General features: G+C 42.2%; 1 protein-coding gene across 1 annotated transcript in view; it reads right to left on the reverse strand.

The window, feature by feature from the left end:
* Positions 1-11,662, reverse strand: part of FNDC1 (fibronectin type III domain containing 1) — a 42,386-nt gene extending 30,724 nt beyond the window's left edge. The window contains exons 1-7 of the mRNA XM_017813789.1: positions 11,461-11,662; positions 10,971-11,069; positions 10,156-10,270; positions 8,916-9,103; positions 8,161-8,268; positions 4,645-4,833; positions 1,591-3,942 (exon numbers count right to left, since the gene is read on the reverse strand). Of these exons, the coding sequence (XP_017669278.1) occupies positions 1,591-3,942; positions 4,645-4,833; positions 8,161-8,268; positions 8,916-9,103; positions 10,156-10,270; positions 10,971-11,069; positions 11,461-11,662 (3,253 nt within the window). The remainder of the gene's footprint in view (positions 1-1,590; positions 3,943-4,644; positions 4,834-8,160; positions 8,269-8,915; positions 9,104-10,155; positions 10,271-10,970; positions 11,070-11,460) is intronic.
* Positions 11,663-25,474: the final 13,812 nt, after the last annotated feature.

Consider the following 25,474-nt stretch of genomic DNA (forward strand, 5'->3'; position numbering starts at 1 on the left):
CTGACACAAGCATCTGGAATTATTTCTTCTTAAAGAGTTTAAACAGCCATGGTTTGTTTCTACCACGTTTATTTGGTCTCATTATTCCCTCTTTTCTTTTTTTTTTTTAAATAAGCAGGTCAATATTTCTCAATGACACTACAGTCATTAAAATGTTTGAGATATTTGTAAATATTTGAAGTGGGATGAGGGAAGAAATCATTATTAAATGCAAACACTTGTTCAATTCTATCCTTATACTATATCCTGTAGCGACAAGCTGAAAGGAGAGGGGATGGCAATTTTCTCTACACCTATTTTTTTTAACCTGTAAAAGGAAGGACTCTCCTCTAGCTGAAAAACCACTGCTAAACAGAAGCACACTCAGGTCAGAGGTGGAGAAGCAGTGGCACTGAGCTGCAGGTCCCCCAGCTCTGAAACAGCAGCAATTTTCACAGCCTAGCTCAGAGACTTGCCTCCAGAAAAATACAATGAAAATACATACATATATTGACTGGAAAAAGATATATTAACAAATATATTAACTGAACACTTGTTGGCTATAACTCCGCAACTGCATTGCTAGTAGTAACTTTATACAACCTCCAAATAGAAATGTGTTATTTTTTCGTGCTATACATTTTATCTTCCTCAGCATTATTTCAGGTCTACTTCCATGTTAAAGCTCTTTAAGCTGGTGAACCTCTACACAATACTGAGTCTGATTAAAGCATATCAAATACAATAGCCCAGCTGCATGGTCCTCATTGTGTAACAGTGAGGCCACATTGAACAAGATGTTGTTACTAAAACACTCAGGTCACTCAATATTACTTTAGATGTCTAAACATGGGAGGAAGAAAAACTATTTCTACTTAGCAAAGTCACTGAAACTGTCTGGGATTCTCCATATGTGACATAAGGAATCAACAGGTGACACACCTTGATGTGTAGCGGACCCTCTGTTCTACTACCCTGGGTCATCAGATATTCTGCCAGAAAGCAAGTCCCTAATTTGGGGTAAATCACAGTCATAAAGGTGTTAGATGGCCTGACTGTGATGTGCAGAGTCCTCAACAGATATGGGCAACCCTGAGCTGTCATTTAGAAAAAAGAGGAAAGTGGTTTAAAAATTAATTAAAGAAAACATAGAATGCCAGGACATCATGAAGAAACACCTCACTGTGTAGACATGGGCAAGGTAGTACTACAGAACTACAGAACAGGCCTTTTAGCAATCCCCGTCATGAAGAACTATGCACCTGAGGGGTTGTCATACTCTGAGTACAAATATTCTTTCCATAAGCATTCAGTGATTCATTGCTCAATAAGGAACACAGCCCTTTTTCCAATTTAGTACCTAACTCTGTCATCTCCTCTGTGGATCATGGGATCCTGTGCAGATCAGACCACAGGACAAAAGGTCTGGGGCACCACATTACACCAATCAGACAATGTTCTCAAGAACTGAGCTCCCTGAGAACCATGAAAATAAAAAGCAATATGTTATACTAAATAACTGAACCTGCATTCTGATGGAGGAGTTTTCAGCTAACTGCTGACCTTAGGAAAAACACAATTAGTGAGACTAGTACAACAAAGACAAGATACCTGGTCTATAAGGAGGTCTGACAACTTGCCGTTGGGAAGGGCTCCGTAGCCTGGAGTTCAGTAGTCGCTGACGAGGAGACAAAGTGGAAGAAGAAACTTTTGGAGAAACAGTGTGTGTAGTGGTAGTACCAGGAGAATGCGGCCAGACAAAGCTTGGTTTAGATGGGGTATGCTTGTTAGAGGACTGAGTAATATGTGATGCTATGGCAGAGCTTCCTGGTGATTCAGGAGAAGCCGGTTTTAATGCTGAAGCTTTTTCCATTTCTTCCTCTTCAGAACTTACTTTGTGAGGTAGAAGAGTGTCCATAGATTTTCTTTTATTGCTAGTAGTGTCATCGTATGTGTTTTTGTTACCTCTAGAAACAGCAGGGGACCGTTTTGCTGCCAAAGATGTGGGTTTCTCTTCCACTTCTTTCTGATCATATTCACTGTAATAATCACTCTCTTCATTAGAAACTGACTGATGAGATTTAGATGAAGAAGGTGAAGGAACTTTTTGAGGAAGTTCAGTGTTGGATATTTTTGAGGGCAATAGACCATATTTTTTCTCTGTTTGGGATGCTGTTCTCATAGCAACCCTTGAGCGAGTAGGTAATGAAGGACGAGCTTGTCTCGAAGTGGATGACAACCTTGGATTATACTGGTTGTCTTTTGCTGTATCACTGGCAGAACTGGAGTCTGGCTGAATATGCTTTGGTTTGTAAGAAGGTACCTGAGAACCTGGCTGCTGCTGCTTTGATTGAGATGAACTTGAACTTCCCTGAGAGAAAGATGAAGGTAATTCCCTAGAAGAGGACACCTCTTTAGGAAACACAGAGTGGCTGCTTGCTCTGTCACTGCCCTCTGTTACATCCTCATCATCATCTTCCTGCAACTCTTCATTACTCTGGGAATAGATGTGAGATGGGAGGCGCCGGCCCCTTGAATGCAGTAACGAAGGACTGGTTTGTGCCCTCTGTGAAGGCTCTGAGTGGGAGGTCTTCTCCACTGGAAGATGAGAGGAGAATATCTTTCTAGACAATGACACACTTGGTTTTGGTCGAACAAGAGTTTCTTTTACCTCTTGACTGTCCTGCTCTTCAGGCCTGTGTTTGGAAAGAGAAGACTGCAAAAGAGAATGCTTTTCTGGAGCAGCTGTTCGACTTTGCTGTTCTTCTGAGTCAAAGTGGGGTGATTTTTCACCATGTGTCTCTCTGAGCTGAGAATCAGAATCAACCTGAGGATTTCTTCTCTTTGAATAGCTTGCTGAAGAAGACTGTCTGGAAGAGGGTAGAGAAGGAAATAAGGGATTTTGATCTTGTGAGTCCTCCCTATGATTCTTATCAACATCTTTTCCATTGGATTTGGAACGGGTAGAGGAATGAGAGTGAGTTGAAGTGTGATCAGAAACAGCAGATCTAGATGAGACTGCCACTGCAGCCAATTTTGAATCCTTCCGCATGCGAGAACTGAAGCCTGAGGATAGCCTTATTTGCTGTGACCTGGAACTGGGTTGTCCTGCTCTGTCCTCTGCTTCTTCACTGTCAAACTCGTTATGGTTATCATGAGCGTGGGAACTTGCTGATTTGGACAGACCTAGAGAGTCAGACCCACTGCGACGACCTAAGACAACCTCATGAGAGACAGCAGATTGCCGACTCAGTGGCAAAGCCAGGCGACTAGGCTCTGAAGTTTTAGAAGACAGTTTCACCAGCATGGGGTCTGGCTTCTCTTCCTCATTACCCACAAGATCATAATTTTTGGCAGGCAGAGGATGGGAAGAGGTTTTAGAAGGCACATTATTGTTGCTTTGCCTCTGTTGCTTTGTTTCGTTATCTGTGTATTTGGGAACAGATGAGGCAGAAGAATGTTGTGCTGAGGATGGCAACACCGCTGGTGGCTCATGTTTCTCTGTGCTCGTCTGGCGTGACACTTCTGATGTGTGGGTTCGAACAGAGGTCCTCCCTGAGGAAAGGACAGGGTGAACTGGACGACCAGGGGACAAGGGTCTAACATTCCGCCTCTGGTCCTGCACTTTTGGTGGTGATGTTGGAGCTTCTTGGGAAGAATCGTGATCATCTGTCACCTCAGTGGACTGGAGATCAGGTTCCGGCTCTTCTGTCTTTCTAGAAGGTAACTGAGATTTACTCAAGACCCCTCGAGTCAAGATTTTATTCTTATATTCAGAAAGAAGATTCTTTTTATCACTAACATTAGGTGAATGAACAGACAATTGCTTGGAAGAAGGTGATGGCTGGGCTTTTGAAGAAACAGAAGAAGACTGAGAAGATGAGCCAGCATTCCCAGTTTTTTTAGCCTCTGAATTATCGTGAATATTTGTCTTTTGCTGAGCAACTGAATCCTCATGAGCATCTAGGGGATGAAAAAAAGTGTTTATTCACAATAGAAGATGCACAAAAAACTGACCAAGAGAAGAAACCACTCAGGAAGCAAGAACAAAACAACTTACGAGAATATGAGACAACAATTGTTTCTGTATTAACCAGGTTGTGCAGTACGGCTAAGTTAAATTCTGGATTGTAGAAAGGTACCTATATGGAATTATTGTATCTTGGGTAAAACTTCTTTCAGTGAAACCAAATCTTCAGCAGAGTTTAGTCATGTTGATGGCATGGTGCTGCATTATCCCATGTAAGGCGGTAGACCCCATTTTTAGTTAACCCAGCAAATATTCTGAGTAAAACACTCTAACTGACTTTCGAGACTTTCAAGCAGGTGTTCTCAGGAATAGGGCAGCCAAAGACCCAAAGCATTGCAAAGACCCAAAGCCTTTGGATAGCGAGAGTACATAGTGTTGCCATGCAGGAAATGGAATATGGCATGCATTTATTTAAGATGTTAAAATGTTCATAAGATGTCCTTTTACCTGCTGCAGAGTGACAAACACTTATTTGGACAATATAGTAATAAAAAGAACTAATAGAAACAGTATTAAGGAAGTAAAATCCCACAAGTTAGATAGAGTGTAGAGGAGTTAAGTCAGTAAGAATTAACACAGCCGGGACCAAGGCAAGAATGGGTGAACACGCAACTGGTTCCTGGCTTGGTGCTCACCTGCTGGGATGGCGACACTGAAGGCTTTAGACTGAGGACCTGGTCCCCTCCTGTTTGCTGCACGAATTTTGAAAATATAGCGCTCCCCGGCCTGAAGACCATCTATTATGGCTGATGTTGTAGCTCCAGAGTAGGTGATGGACTTTGCTCCAAATGGCTTGAGAGCCGGGGCGTATGAAAGAATGTATTCTGAAATGATTTGGCAGACGGTTGGAAGGAGGAAACTGAAAACAGTCCTGTTTCCAGCGGACAGACTGTATGGGTAGGATGAATTAGAACGTGCATTACTAAAATTAATACACTAGCAATGCACGCCGAGTCAACAGCTGGAGTATAAAGACATGAGAGAGAGATATATACATATATATGTAGGTAAGTTGAACATTTGTTCATCTTAATAGACAAAACCAAATCACATCAATGACCTAATCACTGAGACAATATGTGAGCTATACCTTTGTAAAAATACATAAGCAACAATGCCCATCAGGGTGAACTGTCATCAAGAGGAGCTGGATGACATCCGTGCGCACTTCCAGAGAAGGTGTAGGGGACATGAGAAAATTATAGCAACAACTCCTGCGCCGTTTGGTGTGCTGCACCAGGAGACCTTGTTTTTTGGTTTTGGACACCAACTAATAAAGGAAAAAAAAATGAGTTCTGAAAAATATAAGTGCTCTAAATCAGAAATAGCAGAGGAAATCTATGAAGAGAAAATGCACTGGAGGCAAAAAACATGTATGAACATTGCCGTGAAAATATGCACTGTCCTACTACTTGTGGAAATCTAGTCTGAAAGACTGTGCGAACGCTAGGTAGTGCAGATCGCTATGATCAGAATACCTGTTTTGTTATGGCTCACTGACTATGAGCACATTGTATACTTCCCAAAAAATAGAGAAATTTTGAACTTACTGACTAGCTACTAAGGTATTTGCAATGAATAACACGTGATCCAGAGAATATTCTTCTAAAACATAACTCGCTCACAATGTGGACAACACACAACTGCATTGCTGATGGTAGCTATATTCACCACCAAATAAGAATGTTAAAATTTTTTCTTTTCCACAGAAATTATTTGGGAGAAGAATAAAACTGTGTATTCACATAACTATCATTCAAAACATCAGTATTAAAATCAGATTACATCATTCATTGCTATTAATTACTTTCTGATCCTAATTTCCAACACCGTCTTGACACAGCTATAATTGCACTCTATTGTAAGACCCTAGTCATGCAAAAGTAGTTCTTCCAGTCCACTGTGGTGAAATTCTACCAGTTCCAAAGGCCATATACTCATTTCTCAGCAGTGCTGGAGCCTGAGGGACATCCCCATTAAAACACTGAAGAACTTACTTTAATCTTGGAAACAATATTACTGCAGTCAAATATAGATATTTCCGGCAGAGTCTTTGCTTAAAGGAGTTTTAGTTGTAACCTACAGGTAAAAGTCATGCCTGGATGATTGAGGTTCTTATTCAGAAAAGAAACTTCTACCAGAAAATAACAGCACTGTGGATTTATTTGCCAAATGGGAGCAATATCATATCTGTCCAACAAAATCAAAATCTGATATACCGTGCTTAACTATAGCGAGGGCCAAACACCATGGCAGAGAGAGCAAAGCAAGGTTTTGTTGCTACTTAAGAAACTCGCCCTGCTCTCACCTTTGTTTCGGATTACTGTGATACCTGTGCCCTTTCTTAGCTTTCTGTATTGAAAGAAATTTCACCCCTATAGGAATAATTGTGGGCATGAAGAGGAATCTTCCCATTATACCCCCAAAAACTGCAGGTAAGATCTCAGACATCTGCAGGCTTCATTTTCTTTTCAAATCCTCTGTAAGATGTATTGGACAAAACCAGGGTTTTGATAATAAATTTCAAGGGCTGCCAACTTGAAACACAAAAACTTCACACAAAAAACCCCAACAACACATGAGCAATCACAGTACCATGAGGAAAAAACTCTGGAACATAATGGCATCTTTAAAAAGAAGAAATGTATTTTTTCTGAAAATGAGCCCATATTCCTTGTGTTAAGAAATAAGCCAGGCATAGATCATCAAAATAAAGAAAAAAAATTCATCAGTATTTTATATGCAAATACATTTAATGCTCTCAGTTAAAAAATATATCAATGTATTAGAAGACATGGTAAGCTTTGAATCTTTTTTCTTTTCTTCTAGGATACAGGCGTTACTTTAATTGCAGAGACACTTGTGTAGCTTCTGATAACTCTCAGATAGCTACTGAAGGACATTTTCTCCCACAATTTTAATATGTGGCATAAATATACAAGGACAGGGTTGAAAACCAAAAGACTTAAAAGACAAAAATTCCTGATTACTACGTGCCATCAAATGACCATGAAGTGCTAATTCAGTGATTTTATTTAGCCAGTAAAAATATCTTGTCATTTATTTAGTTTAAAAATTGGGCCTTTCCTGTAACACTTCATACTCAAGAAAAACCACAATGTATTAAACACATACAAGCATTCAGCCCTTGAATATTAGGTATCTTTAAAATTATTGTCTTGAATGAATCATCTAATGATTAGCAGACAAAAATGCACAAAGGCCTACAGACTGCTCAAAATTAGGAGCAGATCTCAAATTTGAGATAATGTCCCTGCATGACCCTACTTTCAGAAATAATAATTCTTGGACACTATTGCAGGTCCATTGAAGTAACTGGCAAGACTTCTACTGACTTTAAAAAGGAATGAATTCCATCACCGCCTTGGAAAACACATGGAGTAGGTCTTATATGCAGACATAGTATATTTCCCTCCAGGCCAATGGTTTTTAAATCCTAAGATGCTACGGTGCTGATAAGGCACCTCCAAAAACTTGTGTAATTTGAGAACACAGTCCTGTCAACCACTGAAGAACAGGAGAGGCCAAAAAATCAGCCTGTTCATGTTCAGAGGGAAACAGGAAAAAAAATCCCAGAAAGCTTTTTTTTTAATACTATGCAAAAACATAACCACTGACAAATTATCATTACGACTATGTACAATAATGCTGCAGTACACAAAATTTATGCACGATATCTGCTGAAAATACAATTTGTGCTTGCTTCTAAAGCTGAGGCTTTCCTTCCATGATAAACTAGAAATAAATCACAACATAAGCCCACCCACTTTCTTGGCAACTACCCAACTTTTCCTTCTTCACCTAATTCTTACAAATCCTTCCAGAAACTTCCTTCTTGAGCTCCATTTCAACTTGTTTATTAATGGAAGAAGAGGTAAAATGTGCATGCATGATACCCCAGAAAGCTCTCTGACATCCCAGGCACAATGGGAGGTCACAGAGTGACAATGGCTTCTCAGTGGTGCTGTGGAGACTCAGGGCTAGAAGCATGAAAATCTTACTTGGGTATAAGCCATTAACAAGTGAAAAAATCCTGGCACACCAAATGTTCCAGCTTACTGTGGGGCAGCAGTCTGGCTTTGAGCAGATCAGCTCCTTGAGGGAGTTAGAAACCAATACTGATAACTCACCTTTGACTTTTCCTTCACTCTCTGGGAGAGCATCCCAGGATGCTGCTACAGAGGTTGGTTTCCCCTTTAGTGGCCAAACATCCAAATTTTCAGGTGCACTGGCAGGAGCTGTGAAACAGCCAAACGCAGAAGAGGCAATTAAGAAAGGTAAACGAACACAGCACACATCGTTTGCTCCATCTTCTCATAGCAGAGATTACTATATGGCCATTTCAAAGATAAATGTGAAGCACACACATGACTCAGGCCCATGCATGCCTCTGTTTACATCTCTCTCTCAGACTACCACAGTGAAATTTTATTCCATATTTTTAGGAACAGGATGTCTGCACAAGACTGCTACTGCGGCTTAGCTGGAATGACATGGTAATTTGGTTGTTAGGGACCACTTCCCTGTACCAAAGGGGCCTGACAGCTTCTCCGTGGTGGACAGAGGATTTAAATTTGCTGCCCACAGAGTGGGACGGAAGACATGTTGCTCTTCCCACTGAAGGGGCTCATCCAGCTTCAGGGGTGCAAAGTGCTGACTCATTCCACAGAAATACCCCCTGTTCTTGTCATACCGCAAGAGCAGTCTGGTGTGCTCTCCAGGGCACTACTGCAGGGATTCAGGCAGCAGCACTGAGGTTTTTCCCATATTCCCAACCCTCTGCTGCCCCTGGCAACCACTTATTCTGACTTTCCCTCAAGTCAGCCCTATTCCACAGCTCAAATCCTAAGACCTGTGTTACCCCACAGACCTTTTGAATACATACCCGCCTCTGGGGTCCGTTGGTAAACAGACACACTCCATTTGCCTTCCTTTTCTCCTTCCAAGATTTGAATGGCAAACTCGTACATAGTGTCTGGCGCTAGATTTTCCACCAGTGCCCGCCGGTTGGACACCTGCTTGTAATCCCACCTTGCCGATTCCCCCTTTTCCCGATAGCGAACATTATATTGCCTGGGATCAGAAACACAGGAAAATAAAAATTCACCCGTGGAAACCTAGCATTAGCAGAACCACAGAGGGATGGCAATGCTTTGCCCTCAGCTAGTCGGCTGGGGCTTACTGAGGAACCTACCAAATTGCAAAAAATAAAGTAGCACCACCATGAAAACCTAACATCTTTTAAATAAACACATTTGTCTTCTTCTAATGGAGTGTGATCCCTTCCACCCCAAAGGACGGACCACTCTTTCAAGACTCTTACTCAAAATACCCTCTTCCCCCCAGGGAAATCACAGACGGCTCCACACCACCATCTCACGGCCGTGAGCACAGCTGGATGGCTGGGAGCCCTTTGCTCCCAGAGCAGCACCGGCTTGGTTCCCACATGTCTGCCTAGACGGCTGCTTCCACAAGGAAACAGAGAATATCTGAAATTATCAGTTTTCCTGCTGTGACCCTCAGGGTATTTCCACACCAGGTTGCACAGCTCTTTGGCGTTCCCAAGCTGAGCAACACAATCCAGTGCTTTCAGACCTTTGGCAGTTTCCAGCCCATTTCCCTGTTTGTTGTGGTCTCCATCTGCTGTGGGATGCTGTTGTGAGTCAAGCTCTCTCACCCACAGGAGCCCCTGACCTGCTCAGCCTCAGCGGCATAGGCCTTCTGGAAGGTTAGAGGATGCAGGGTGCCATGATGGGTGTCTTTCCCATTGCAGTGATGTTTCCTTCATCCACAGTATGATTGTCTCAAAGCTGCAGTCTGTTTTGCCAATCCAACTCAAGACCTCACCTCTGTGGGCTATGCCCTGTCCCCCACTTCTTCTTTCCCCATGGACACGCGGGGATTTGCTGACCATGGTGACATACCAGCATTTGAACTGCAAAATACCCACAGCTGGGGCTGGCAACATTTCAGCACTTACTCAGATTTCTAAATACTAACAGTGCTGGGAGGCAAGCTAAATTATTCTCATAACCAACAGTAATTAAAGAAATGCAAAAGCATTCAGTAGTGTGTTAGCAGCAGTTCCCCTTCAGTATTCATTTAAAAAACACAGGGCTAACTACCTATTTGCTGCAACCTTCTGTTTTTCATACAGTGGGTCTGTCCAAGCAACGAGCACAGATTGAGAGGACATAACTCGAACAGTTATGTCATGTGCCACCTCCACCTCTTCCTCCTCTGAAATGGCAAAACAGAATAGCATATCAATAACAACATTAGATTTCTCGTAAAAATCAGTAAATGTCTTCAACTGACACTATAATACTCACACAGCACAGCTGAATTACAAGTACGAGTGGGAAACCAAGTAGATTGATTACTGATGGTATCCCACGGAAACATCATTTCTTTTGTTAGTTGTCTGCCTAAAAGACCAGACTACTAATATATTCTACAGTCTTTCAATATTCTATCGGCGCCCAAACTATCACTTACAGCAAAAGTTTTATTAACATACTGATATTCATCATCTCTGGCAAACTCACTGCCAGAGCTGCCTGGAGAGCAGAAATTTTGACTTATGAAAAATTTCGAGATTTTAAAATTTGGTTTCGTTTTGAAGAGCAATAAAACCTTCTCCAAAAAATTCTTCACAAGGGAGAATTCCTGCATCTTTTATGCTTCAAACAGGTTATTTGAATTCAACATTTAATTTTTTATGGTATGCAAGGAAAAAAAAAAGTGAATGAAAAAATCATTACTTTATCAATCCTACTTGAATCAAAGAAGCAACTGGAGACATCCATAAAGCTCTGTAGCACGTAGAGAAAAACCTAGCAGCTCCAGCACCAAAAGACTTGCAGTCTAAAAATCACAAAGTTATATCTTTGTATCCAATTGTCTTCATTCATGGACAGCAGATGTGAAAGAAACATACCTGTGACTTTTCTTTTAGTTAAAGATGACCTATAGACAGGTTGGCTCCGTCCCTGGGAGCTCCTTGATGGCAGCGAAACCACATGAACTGACTCAGAGGCTGTACATGCAGGGGAAAAACAGAGGCTTTCCTGTCACCCTTTTCATTGAAAAGAAATAATGGATTTTAGAGTGGTCCCACCACATGCAAGGAGAATCTGGGATATGGCTCTTCTCTCCACCCTTTCCCTCTGCTGTTAATGAGTAACTAACACTCATGTCTCTTTAACACAGCATCAAGTTCTTCTACAATTTCTACCCTATTCTTTAGGTAATACCCTACTCTCTGTTAAAAACACATTATAGAATACAATCATAGGAAGCATTTTCATTTATAGAAAGAAAGCTGTTTGATGGCTAGAACAACATGTGATCTGTGATTACCTAGCAGCCACAGAGGACTACAGAAGTGTGCTAGCTAAACTGGGTGCTATCAGGGAACTCTAACTCACCTAGTTTTCTTGCTTCCTGGTTTTGTCGCTCTTGTGGCATTGGAGCATAGCTCATCCTTCGGTTGCTCTCTCCATACCCACGGGGATAACCTTGGGATCTGCTGCGTGCACCTCTGAAGCCTGCTCCATAAGGTGGCTTCCACCGAAAAGGTAACTTGCTATCTGGAGACTGGGCACGCACTCTCAGAGGTCTGCTTGGCATGTCCTTCTCTTTAAAAAATAAGCAAACACACACACAAACCCCACTATAGTTATTATGAAGCACACGACATGTATAGCAGTCCATGCATGTCTGTCACAAGCACATCTATTAACATCAGAATAAAGAGCATAATTTTATAGCTTTTTATTTTCTTCTATACAACTAAATTTCAGTAACAGCAAGTTTCCAAGCTGGATATACAATACTCAGTGTCTTTTGCCAGGCCCTTCAGACAAACTCCGGCAAGACACCAAAACTGAAAACATACCGTAACACAAGGACTCCTTCCAAAAATTGGGGATGTCTTGTAGCTTTCCTGTCTAATCTTTTCTTTTTCCTTTTTTTTAATCCTCTTTCCCTAGTTCAAGTACACCAGTACCTTATTTTTTTGGCAAACGCTAAAGTGTAAAATGAAGCACAGAACTGTTTCACTATTTTTAAACTTTCTTTTAGAAAGTAATCCACATTAAAAGCAGGTTCCTTTCCCCTAAACGCGTCACTAATGGTTCTGCTTCCCAACAGACTCATATTTAAAGGTCTGTTCTGCATGTGCTTCAACTCCTGACTTCCTAAACTCTCAATATAGGATCCTTTGAGCATCCAGCACTTTAACAGGTACCTTATGCAAGTCAAGTGTTTTTTTTACATTTGCTGGCAAGTTGGCAGCATTCTTTTAAGTGACACTGATGCAAGGATTACTCAAGTATCCAGTTTGGCTCTCTGAACAGCATCTCCAGTCTTCACGGCATTCTCCATTGCATATGACCTGCACTATGTTACTCTGCAGGCTGAAAGCAGATCTGATAGCAGGAAGAAAAGGGCTGATAGCACCACCCAGGACTGAGATCTTTCATACTTGGAGCGATTTTTGCCTCTTATCTTTACATTTTGCACTCAGAGCAGGTTTTTCTGTCTTTTCTAGCAATGCCGTTCCACTAAGCACAGAGGTTACACACTGTATTCACACCCCCTCACTCACTGGTTATATCAACCATTGATAACACAGCAACGTCAAGAGAATAAGGCACTGGGGCAGAGACCTGCCAGAGACATGGACAGACAATGAAAGACAATGCACCAAAGTACCTGTTCAGGAGCTCATATTTATTCATTACATCACTTAAACATTTTACTTTAAGTATGTATTGATGGCTGCATGTCCCTATATATGCCAGAAGTAGGTATTTTTCCAATATTTCTGCTCAGTAACACCTTCTATAACCAAAATGCTCACTGATCTTGATCTGTTGACAAGTTTGCATCTTCTTAGACACTCCTAACACACATTCTTCTATTAAATTACCATATGGAAAGAATCATAGCAACTCTCAGAGCTATTTGCAGAGCTTCTCTTGAAACCCTGTGAGAAATACAAGGCTTCAGTGTTGATGAGGTGTGTAACATATGCAGGGAACCGCACAGTTGCAGGGAACTCTGCTTTTCTACTGAAATACTGGGCAGCAGCTCAGCATGGTAAACCATGCCTTTTTATTTTGCCTACAAAGACATGGATCATCAGTTTAAACACATGGACAGACTTCAGCAGCTTGTCTCTTTTGGTAGTGCTCCTCACCACCTCAGCAAAATGAAGCAGCTATAAAAGCAGATTAATCAGCCAATTAAGCTGATTTTACAGACCTTATTTTGTTGCCAGAGCAGGGTATATTAGCTGGATCACAGCAGTGGAACTGGTCCCAGGTGTTTAACAAATAATAAATGCCTTTTGCTTGACAATAAATATAGTTGCTTTCATGAGGGTCCCTGACCACTTTCCAAGGAACATTCTCAGTCATGTACTCTATTAAAAGAAAACACCTGCTCCTAAGTGGTTTCTTGTTTTGGCTTTCCTGAGTAGTTGCACAACACGGATTTCAAAAGCCCGTGAGTCAGTGATTATACAGTCACAGATCCTTCATTCAAGTACCACCATGGTGAACTGAAAGAGGGCAAAATCCAAGTTGGAATGGACACCTAGACATCTCTTCTCAACCTCCTGTTCAAAGACAAACTATCTCCAACACTGTGTGAGGCCAGACCTGGCTTTCCCTAGCTCAGTCTTCAAAATCTCTCAGGATGAATATGTCACAGCCTCCCTGTGGACCTGCTCCAGTGCTGCACCACCTGCCTATGATGAAAGTTTTTATCATAGAATTGTTTAGGCTGAAAAACCTGTTTAGGTTAGTTAACCTGTAATCCAGCACTGCCAAGTCCTATGCCATGCCATATCTACATGTCTTTTAAATACCTCTGGGGGTGGTAACTCACCCATTTCCCTAGGCAGTCTGTTCCACTGCTTGCCCACCCTCTCAGTGAAAAAAATTTCCTAGTATCCGATTTAAGCCTCCCCTGGCACAACTTGAGACCATTTCCTCTTGCCCTGTCACTTGCCACTTGGGAGAAGAGTCCGACCCCCCACCTTGCTATAGTCTCCTTTCAGGTAGTTGCAGAGAGCAATAAGGTCTCCCCTTCTCCAGGCTAAACCACCCCACCACCCTCAGCTGTTCCTCACAAGACTTGGGCTCCAGACCCTTCACCATCTCTGTTACTCTCCTCTTCCAGCACCTCAATGTCTTTCTTGTAGTGAGGGGCCCGAAACTGTATACAGTATTTGACATGTGGCCTCACAAGTGCCAAGTACAGGGGCTGATCCCTTCCCTGGTCCTGCTGGCCACACTACTTTTGATACATTTCCCTAATGTCCAACCCAAACCTCCCAAACTGCTACTTGCAGCTGCTGCCCAGCATCAGAATAATACATGGGCCCTGCCACCAAGAAGAAGTGGCTCTCTTGCATCCTCCTGTTAAGTAGTGGCTGCTGAGGCATGCTGCTCTGTCCTCCTGTTTGTCAGATTACCTGCCCCACTCCATCATCCTCTCGTTGTAGCCCATGTGCCATAGGCAGCCACCACCTCCATAGACCTCAACATCTCTCCTGAGTGTGCCAGCCTTGGCCAGAGGGAAGGAACATATCCTCTCGACCAGCCACACTTTCCCAGGTGCCTGTAGTTTTTGCCAGGCTGCAGTGCAAGCACACCATGTTGGTTTACTCTCAGCAGCCCCATAGGCTCACTGGCCCAGGGTAGCTGGAAGGAACACTGCAGACCATCAGCTCTGCTTCCACAGTGAAAGCTGCAGCTTTCATCTGGAACTAAAATATAGAGTTGTAAGGGACAAAGGTACAAAAGGAATCAGCCCAGCCAGGGAGCCATATGGAAAGCAGTCCATCTAAAACAAATGTGGTTTTAGGCAAAGGGAAGTTTATCTGCTCTAAAGCTGAATGCAGGGGATCAGCTGAGATTTTAAAACCAGGGCTTTCCAAGGCTTCCATTACTTTCCTCATGGTAGCACCACACTCTACTGCTCATTTCTGTTCCCATTTCACTAGTTAGTTCCAGCTTCTTATCTTTCCTCGTCACAGTTTGACCAGCAGGAATCTGAAGGCATCCAGAATGGAACTATCAGAAATGGTTTAAATGGCTTTGCTGATAACTGCTGATCCATCAAAACCAGCATTTTTGTGTGAAGTCTGTGTCAGACTTCACAAGAAAGGGATTTCTCATTAAAAATTAAGAGCTGCCACAAGACCTCGCCACAGCCATCAGTCTGGTCTGGGATAAGGGCCTGAAAGTCAGGACCTTCAGCCACACAGATGAAGATGCAGCTGGGCTCACACCTCCTCCTATGAGCACCTGCTGGGCTTCTGTTCTGCCAGGCTTAGCCATGCCAAAAAGACAGTGCTTCCCAGTCAGGACATTTCCCACTCCTTAAGTTCCCCACAGGACATAAAGTCACTGTCTTCTGCAGTCACAGCCCTCGCACATCAGCATTCTCTTGCCCTGGTCTCCTGCTCTTGTCTTGGCTCCGGAAAAGAGTCTGGATTTCCACAAAGAGGATAACCCTGGGACTGTAGAGACTAAGCAACGAAAAAAACTCACTGTGTACTAAAGACCAGAGTTTGGTCCTCCTGGCCAGGCTCATTTGTCTTCAAAAAAACCCAAACCAAACCAACAACAATAACAACAACAAAAAAACACCCACCCACATACACAGAATTGTCCTAAACAAGCTACACTCATCAAGGAAGGGATGGGAAGGGGAAGAAATAAATCCCATGCATCATTTAAGTCATTCGATTTCCAAAGTAGCCCCTTCCTGTGAGGATACTGAACTCACCAGGAACAACAGCCTTGAACAGTCTTAGAAGAATTAGAAGAGGCTGCCACCACAGGTCAAGCACTATGAGGACACATCCCATCACCTTCCTGCATCACTAGGATACCATTCACTGTACATCTAGGTGCTGGATGTGAACCTGGAGATGGCATGATCTGAACCCGCTCAAAAGACTATGCAGTGGATTTTTGTCACACTGGGCTAAAGAAAGCAAACCTCTTGAAAAATCAAAGCATCATTTCAATCCTAGACCAAGGGAGACAAGAACAGGTCCAAGAAAAGGAAAAGCAAAATGTCATTTTACCATAACTGACAGATGGGGGAAAGAAAACATCCCATCTTTCTCATTCAGCAATCCACAGAGGAGCGGCTGTTCTCCTCACCTTTACATACTCTCACTGTTAACTATTGCCATACAGCTATCTGCAAGCCACATCAGCAGAAAAGAAGAAAGAGGACAGATATAATATCACAGGAAAATACTTGCTTTCCACCCAAAAATTAATGCACTGTGTCACTTTGGCAAAGCATTACAGGATTTTTTTTTTAAGTTGATGGTTTGATGCAAGTTCTGCTGAGAAAATGTGAACAATTCTACCAGCTTCAATGAGGACTGGACTGGGGCCATCCCAAGAAGTGTTCACTCTCCAGAGATATTTCCTGCAGTCAGTGAGCCAGTTCAAACAGTGCTGATGTGGCCCTCTGAACTGAGATGTGCTAACTGCTCTAATTCCACAAGACCCTGGGCTCATTAATTTACTTCAGACCTGCCATGGCACAGAGCAGAGCACTAGCTCTAGTGGGGATCTTAACTAACATGTATAAATGCCTAAGTATATGACCAGAGAAAGTAGGACAGAAATGGGACAACAAATACACCATCAGGCTTACTGCATCAGTAGGTCCCCTAGTATTTTAAAACACACTGTTAGCCTTGTCCTTATGTGGGCTGATCAACTTTTTTAATGCCTCTAATTTATACTCTCAGTATCATATCTCCACCTGGAAATAAGCTAATCAGTTAAAGCAGTGGAAGTGACATAAATACTTTGTTTCTTGTAGGAAAAAAAAATTGATCAGCACATTTTCACACACTTCTGCTTGGTGCAGAAACTGGAGACTGGAATGCTTTAGTTCTTGCAAAGCACAATGGAATGTGCGCCATAATTCATCAGGCTCCATTCAGGAGTTTTGGGCAGAGGATCAGTATCCAATGGTAATGTCTGATTCAAGGAAACCAATTTATTATACATCTGTAGAGGAGTCACCTGGCATCCGGAGGACATTCTTTAAATTGACAGCGTCAACAGAAATTTCCAGTGCTCCCTTTGAAGAACCCTCTGAATGCTAAGCACAGTGGACCAGGGCATTTTCCAAACTCAGCAATGCATTTCTGCACAATTAATACACGCATTACGACTTAAGAACAACCAACAGTGAGTTATTGAAGGCTTCACATTCTCCCACTGATGCCCATGCACAGGTTTGCTTCTGCACTTCAACCTTTGAAGGGAGCCCTCTAAGGCTGTAGCTCAGCCTCTCTAGCACACCCACTGACTTTGGATACCTCATGTCTGGACTTCTCCAGACCAAACTACTACGGTGGCAAAAGCCCCCAGAAACACCAAAGGGGCTGTCAGAGCCCACTGCAGCCATGGCCCTGGTCTGCAAACACCCATTCAGCATGTTGTGGAGCATCTGCCTCCGCAGAGAGTTGGAGAAAAGGCGGTATCGGACTGACAACAGCTTTGGGGGCTCCTTGTGGAGACAGAGCATGTGAAAACAGCTGGCAAAGGGATGGGGTTGCCCTGACCATTTCTGACCACCCCCAGGCTGAGCTGAGTGACTAAGAAGCACTTCTGCTATGAGAGCAGCAGGATAAAGAAGTCATAACAAGTGTAATTCAAAATACTTTCCCATTCAGATCCCCTTCTCCTATCCTGACCCTGGACATTACCTCCATTCATTCCACACATGGCAGAGCAATCATGTTCAAAGTCATAACTAGTCTGTGTCCTCCTCTGCAAGCATCATGTCTCCATTATCAAACACATGCCCTAAACCAAGATGTTTTTCTAACAGCTCAACATCATTAAGCTTGGAGGGCAGCTCGTGGCTTGACCAGGGGTTTTACAAGGCAGAACACCCATGAGCAGTACGGCTCTGTGGGATGCCACAGCATCTGTACCAACAACAGCTTCATCTCTGCCTTTCCTGACACATCCAAAATGATATATGTACATACTTTTACTATGACAGTATCTGGTAGCAAAAAGCATTCCAAATACTATTCCAGACCATGAAAAAGAGCCTGATAGCTGGTCCATAAATCATAACAACAATTTAACATTTACCCTCAACTGACTTTTTGCTTAACTTACCAACCATATGAACAGCCTTCCATGAGCTCTGCTCCAGAAAAAGTATGTATTGCTCCCTCTAATGCAGGCAGAGGATTCAGCATTCCCAGTTCCTCTGGGGCATACTCCAGCACTGTCACAGGGACAAAACTGCAACTTTAATCTGGACTTTATTGATTTTCTATTGTTTAAGGCTTTTTAACACTAAAATTTGTGAAAAATGAGATATATATATATAATAATAAAGATATTTTAGTAATACGCATGCACATGGAGCCTTCACAATGAGAAAAAGACAAAAAACTCCAATAGTCCAGAAGAATTAAGAAGGTGGTTTGTTAGCTCTCCTGGCTGCACAGCTCAGCCCTTGGGGCTCCTTGTTGCCACCCACATAACATGCATGGTCCAGGCTGCAAAACACATGGTTTACATCAAGCCACTGTTTTAGTTCCTGGAGAACTAAAGCCCGCTGCTCAGCTCAGCAGCTACTTCTGGGAGAGTAAAACGTGAAACCCATTCCAGTAGCAGGGCTCCTGAAAGCTTCCAAACATAAGGCAGTGAGATGGATATGGATGGATATAGCATAGACTGTAAAATCAGGTATGGTATGTAGGGCTATAACCCCTCTAAAATAAAATCTTCAGTTGCTAAGAGAAAAGGAAGCAACGTTTAATGAGGAATGTACTTTGTATGTCATAAAAACTTCAACTACTCCCCACTCCCTAATAAGCAAAAAAATGGAAAAAGCTGAACATCTGGCAGACCCAGTTCGGAAGTGTTTTTAAAACCAGCTACTCCAAAAGCAGCATTGGAAAAGTCCTTTTAAATCTGCTACTCAAACTATCCCTTTGTCTAGATACGTCTCCACCTGGCTGTCTAATACTAACTCACATTGATATTACTCTGTTTCTCTTTGGGATTCTCTTTGATGCATCTTTCAAGGTCCTGATAGTATTAGCTTGCTTACATTTGAAGTATTTGAAGTTCTTCATCTGGTGGAAATAATTTTGTTTCTGGGGGATTGTTCTCTTTGACATGGCTCAACTGTGTCAGCCAGAGGTACTGTGAAAATGACTGACAACATAATGATTTTTCTTTCTATGCAGGACAGAGCCACAATTCTGACTCTAGCTGTTCCTTCAGAGTCCAGAAAATAGAGGACAAGAGCACAGCTGGATTAGGTGGTATCATCAGCAGAATAAGGCTTACAGCCTTTAGGTTTTTCGTAACAAATGAAAGTCAAATCTATAATATTTGAGTAAGTTTCAAGTGTATATACAGGTAGCCTCTTAATCTTCGTTTACTGACTTCAAGCCTAACCTTTTCCAAGCTTAAAAATGGAAGGGTGTAAGGAGGGACTCAACCTCTGTGGTACTTCAATTTGACCCAAAGCTTCCTGGCTTCAGTGGGAAACTTGACTTTATCATGCCTGTCACTGGAAATTTGGTTTGCAAGAATGGGAACTTACTGATTTTACAGAAAATCAAGTTTATAGTAAAGCTCATCTATTTCTTTTACATCAACAAAGAGGCATGGTGTGAGGTGTCAATGGACCTAATAAAGCCACTGATTCCAAACAATTCTGTGCATATGCCTTCAACCCCTCATCCTCAGGATAGAGGGGATATTAGTGCTTTTCCCCTGCTGACACTGTACTACCTCACAGGACTCCTGGTTGTCTCAGCTGGTAGCTCCTGTGACACTCAGACTCTTCCTAGTGCACAAGAAACCCACATTTCTTGGCTTCAGTGGATATTCAATTGCAGAAATAGCACAAATATCAATTTACAACATCTTAAGCCCTGTTTCAGAGATAAATCAGAGCCTAAGGGTGCTTTAAGTTGTGTCCTCTGAATTTAATCTGACTGCAATCACAAACACAACAAAAATACAGGATAAAGTTAAAACTGAGATTGTTTTCCTCTACATAATCCTTGTACGGACTGCTCTCTAGCTTTAGTCAGAAGTTCAGTAAGTGGAAAGAAACCTGCCTGAGAAAATCAGAACATGAACCCATAGCAAGCAGCTCATGCCATGGCAAGACACTGTATGGAATACAACACACCCCTTCAAAGAATGTGTCTTTCCACACTGTGTTCATGACTGTAGCCATCACATCCTTTTCACCTCCAATTTGTTCTTGCATCCATATTCATGTTCTTTTTTTACTCTAAATTGAGGTAACTTTTGTCTTTCTGACAGTGTAAGATGAAGCACATATATTACCTCAAAACCACGTTAGGAAAGTAAAGAGCAAACATAGCATTGCCACAAAGCTAAGAGTCCTACAATTTTGGTTAGTCTCCTCTTTAAAGTAAGGGACACCTGACTCATACTGCTTTTTTACGTATATTTTTGCTGTCAAAACAGGTATGGAAAATACACTGTCCATTGAAGAGAAGAGGTGGACAGAACAGAAGAGAAACCTACCACATAGTTCTGAATATTTGAAAGTCACATTTTCCCTGGGACATCCCTGACTTCCAGCTGCATGCATGTGCCATCCTCACACTCTCCTCACAGCCACCACTACAAAGCCTGGGGCCTTTAACAGCACTGGTCCTGAATGCACTCTTTAATCAACGTCAAATCAGCTTGTTGGTGTCACAAGAGGTAACACTCTCCCTACCGTAGAGAACTATGCTTTAAGCCCAGTTCACATTGCTTTCTCTAAGTGCAGGAGAAAGTAGGAGAAGAAATATCCCCTGAGAGATTCACAAGGCAGCAGGATCCCCCTGAGCAACTCCCTGGCTCTTCAGGGCAGACCTAAGGGCACCCATGCATCCATGTGTCACAGGTGCCCAGGGCAAACTCATGGGTTTCAACAGGCCCTTCCACTGCAAGGTCCTGGAAAGCAGGGCTCCCTTTTGCTCTCCACTACCCCAGTCTGCTTGTCCCTCAAACATTTTGAAGACTGTCAGGGGTGTGGAGAGATACTGTAAGTGCCCCTTGGAACTCAGGCAGGATTTTGGCTGCATGAGCCATATGGATTTTGGCTGCACAAGCCACATGAGCAGCAACAGTCTCATTCTCCTCTTAAAACTTGGCAATTTTATCTACAACAACAGCAGTCATGAAGATAATACAAAGCTTGCACCAGGATGGATATTATCCCTCTCATAAAGTACACCGACTTCCACACTGCGAGCAGACACTTCTGAGATATAATGTGTTTCTATATAATGTGTTTCTATATAATGTGTTTCTATATAGCGTGTTTCTAAAATACATGTGTTTCTACAGGAAAGAATTGACCCCTGGTACAAATACATATGGTAAAATCCACCATGGCAATAGGAAGAAATTACATCAGCTGCTAGCACTGCTCCATTTAACTGAAATTTCTGATGGTTTCATGAAAACGTGGAATAAGACAAAATATTTGCTCAGACTGACTTAATCTCAGTGGCTCGCTCATATACCGTTTTCTTTAGAGATTTCCACAAGAGGCATGATATGCAGAGCTTTTTTTAAGTTGAACATGAAACTAATACTTCTCCACCCACAGCTGATGTCCACACAGGTACAGCTAGGTGGGAAAAATGACCCAGCTGTACAGGATTACAGGCCCACAAATGTCCTTCTCTCCAGCACTGACACCAGCATGGAACTTGCACAGTGCCACTCTGCCCAGACTGGACATGGATCCTGGTTCTGCAGCCTACCTTCACTTATTCTCACCTCCATGTAGGCTTGCAGATGAGCCAGCTTATTCCCTCCTAGTTGAACTTCAAAGGATGCCCACAGGTGAAGTAGTAAAAAAAGAGTGAGTATTGTTTCAAGGCTGTCATGCATCCCCTCCATCATTGCTCCCCTCCCACAGCCTGAGCGAGCTTTGAAGTGGGTTGGCAGGGGACACAAGACAGAGCCAGAGCATGCGCTTCTGTGCGCCAACCTCTGTCCTGCTTCCCACAGGTATGGCCATAGGTCTCCGGTAAGGAAAACACACCTACTAAAATTGCACTGCTCATTAGGAGGCTAACTAAACCGTGGCGGCATCTTTATTCTGCGCACCTGGATTACTTCTTGTGAACCTAAATCTTCACTCCATTGCTTGCCTTTTACATCAGTGGAATCTTATGAAAGTCAGTGGCATGTTACAGAAGCAGTCAAGTGAAGAGCGAGGCCCTGCTCACTCAAAGGCTGAAGAAAATGTTTGTGTATCATTTTCCTGATGGGAGATATGGTCTAAGCCTATGGAAAGTCACAGCAGGCAGCATAGCTCTCTTTCCGCACTAGCTTTCACTCCAACCTCACCACACAGTGGTTACTCACATCCATAAGGCACAAAGCTTCACATGCTTAGTTCATATTATTCACTTTATATGAGAATTTTATTTTTAATTAAATACTCCTATTCAAACACCCAATTTCCATCCAAACTTCTCTCAACTATTGGCTGCTGGACCTTCATCCTCAAAGCTGGAGAGAAATGATAGCTTACTCTGTATTGGTTTGTGATGGGTTGTGGGAGGAAACTGACAACTCTCAGACACCTTCACCTTTACATCCCTGCTCTGAAAAACCTGTCTTGGGTGCTTTAACAGTCAGCAAATGGATTACATCAGTCATTTGTGGACACAGCAACAAGTGATAACCAAGCCACAACTAGTAAAAAACTCACGGCTTCAAATGTTATTTAGATACCTAGGATTTTGAAAATTCAAAAAAAATGGTGATTTTCCCACACACAGACACCCAAGCAAAAAAAAAAAGAGGGGGGAAAAGATATCAGTAAGGTATTTCTGAAATGAAGATTGGGTTTGAATTCAGAGTGTTGGCAGTCTGAATGTTGTGGCTCTGCTTTTAGTTCATTGTTTTATGCATATCACAGACTTCATCAAAATCATCCTCAAGCATCATACTTGCCTGAGGGGAGGTTGGTTAACACCTCTTTTCAAAACCAGCTCAATATATCTAAATTTTCTCCCTTAGCTGGTAAAGTAGCACAGATTTTTTAATCTACTGGAGATTCACATGTTTATGTAAAGTCTTTCCATTCCATCTCTAGTTGAAGTGCACGTTCAAATTTCCACTAGAAACTGCCAAAAATGCCTCAGACGCACAAAGTCAGAGAGTAGGAATTCAGGCTTCATCGTGAATTGAAGGAGAAAAAAAGTTAAAACACTTAATTTTTATTTCACATTGCAAACCTTTCATAAATCAGAAAAGTTAGTTTCCCAAGGTAAAGGTTTGCTGAGAACAAAACACAGGCTCAATATTAACCTCTGCTCTTTCATTAATAACTCTCAAAGATTAAGTTTCTTCACAGAGATGTACATTGGAAAATGTACATCCTAAAATAACAGTGTCTTTGTTTCTTCCTCTCCATGGAAAATGCAAATAAAACCACTAAAATGTTATATATCTACCTGTAATATAAAACTGTTCACAATTCATGTCTTGAAATAATACCAGTCCTGATTCTTCTAAATAACTTTATTCCACATTATTTATTGTAAAATATCTTTCAAAAAGTATATACGTAGCTTTGTACCCTAAAAGGGAAGCTGGTGGCACACACTCCAAGGCTCCTGAAGTGCAAAACTCATACATACTAGGTAAAGTGCATGCTAAGGAAATGGCCAGAATAGTACTATTGCTATTCTTAGGAGCTCTGCATTAGGTTGGGCTCAGATAGGCACGGATCTTCATTACTGATAAATGACTTTCTTTTTTCATTTCACTTCTAAAAAGTAACCTTCTGCAGTCATATTCAGAGCAATGTCTTCATACAAAGCCCTAGGCTGTTTTACACATTATAGATAGTTCTTTCATAGCTGAGCAGACATGACTGAGACACATGGCAGCAGCCACTTGAATTCACCACACTGCGGTTTGTCGACTACTAGCTGGGATAGTTGGCAAAGATTTTACCCAATTAGTACCCTTGAAAAGCATCTGAACATAAGCACTCACACTGAAGATGCACTCACAGCTCTGCAGGTTTGTAAAAGAGAATCTATGTCATCTTCCTTGGTTTAGCCCAGGGATATCTAGAACTGAAAATATACATATCTACAAAGCAACTGATGTTTTGGTCTCCAATGCTGAGGTGCAAAACTTTTGGCTTCTCCCCACACAGCACAGAATATCCCTGACCAGCAGGATATACAGCAAGAAGAACCTCTGGGGAAAAAAATCAACTCTTCATGTCAACAAAGCCTCTGCAAAAATCAGGAGAGTAAGTCTCAGGAAGGACTTCCAGAATCTTTAACATGCCACAGCTAGCAGACTGCTAGAGCCATACATTACCAATGTACATGGACTCCTATTTTATGTTATTCATGTATCACTGTTTGAACATCCAAATTGGGAGATTTGGAAGGAGGGATGGAGTGAAAAGGTGTACTCTCTCTGACTGCTGCCAAATGACCCTCTGACACTAAGCTGGTGCTGGTGCAGTTCAGAGGATCGAAGCTTTCAAATACCAAAACATCTACCTGGCATTTCCCACTTTGCTTGTGAGCTCTGAACCACCCATCACTGGTGACGAACAATAATTCCCCCTCTCCTCAACCCTACAACAAGCTCTTGATGAAAACCAATCCTTAGTTCTATGGTAGTAATATCTTCTACTGTCACGGAGCTTTGGCTAGATCTGCATGGCATGTAAGGAAATGTTACTCATCAGAGTTATGGGCAGCCTGGATCTGCATGTGCTGTGCGACCAGTGCTGGGGAAGCAGCCCTGCAGTGACAGCAGAGACAAATTCCTAGCTTGGATCTCTCAAACCAAGGCTGGCTACTTGGAGCAAGGCAAAGAAATTTGCACCATTTTACAAGTAGCTTAAGCAACTTGCTACCATTTTCTGGGGTGGCCATCTGCTACCATGCAGTATCATAAACATTTTGTTAAAGCTACAAAGCTTCCTGAAACACAGTGATTTCTTTCCATACAAAAGGGCCCCAAATTACTCAAAAGCTCCTACAGAATATTTCAAAGTTTCACTATTTGCTTTCTCAGTTTTTATAGGGATTGCCTGTAACTATAACAAAATTCTGAGGTTTTTAAAAATATATTTATACAGCATAAGCAGCAAAAACATATATTTGCAGAAAGCCAAATGGCTCCTTTCACATATGTCTAATTTCATGGAGGTTCCTATGTTTGGATTCATAGGGTCTGTTTCTGCCACCCTTACTGCAATTATAAATAATACCCCTTCTCTTCAGGCATACTATCTTCTTTCAGAAACATCCATATTAACTCATCAGACTCTCTGATGCTTACCCCCACCAGACCCTGACGTCCATCAGTTATCTGAGCTCTCACTTCA

Source organism: Lepidothrix coronata, unplaced genomic scaffold (genome assembly GCF_001604755.1).
Source record: "Lepidothrix coronata isolate B3197 unplaced genomic scaffold, Lepidothrix_coronata-1.0 Scaffold42, whole genome shotgun sequence".
Lineage (NCBI taxonomy): Eukaryota > Metazoa > Chordata > Aves > Passeriformes > Pipridae > Lepidothrix > Lepidothrix coronata.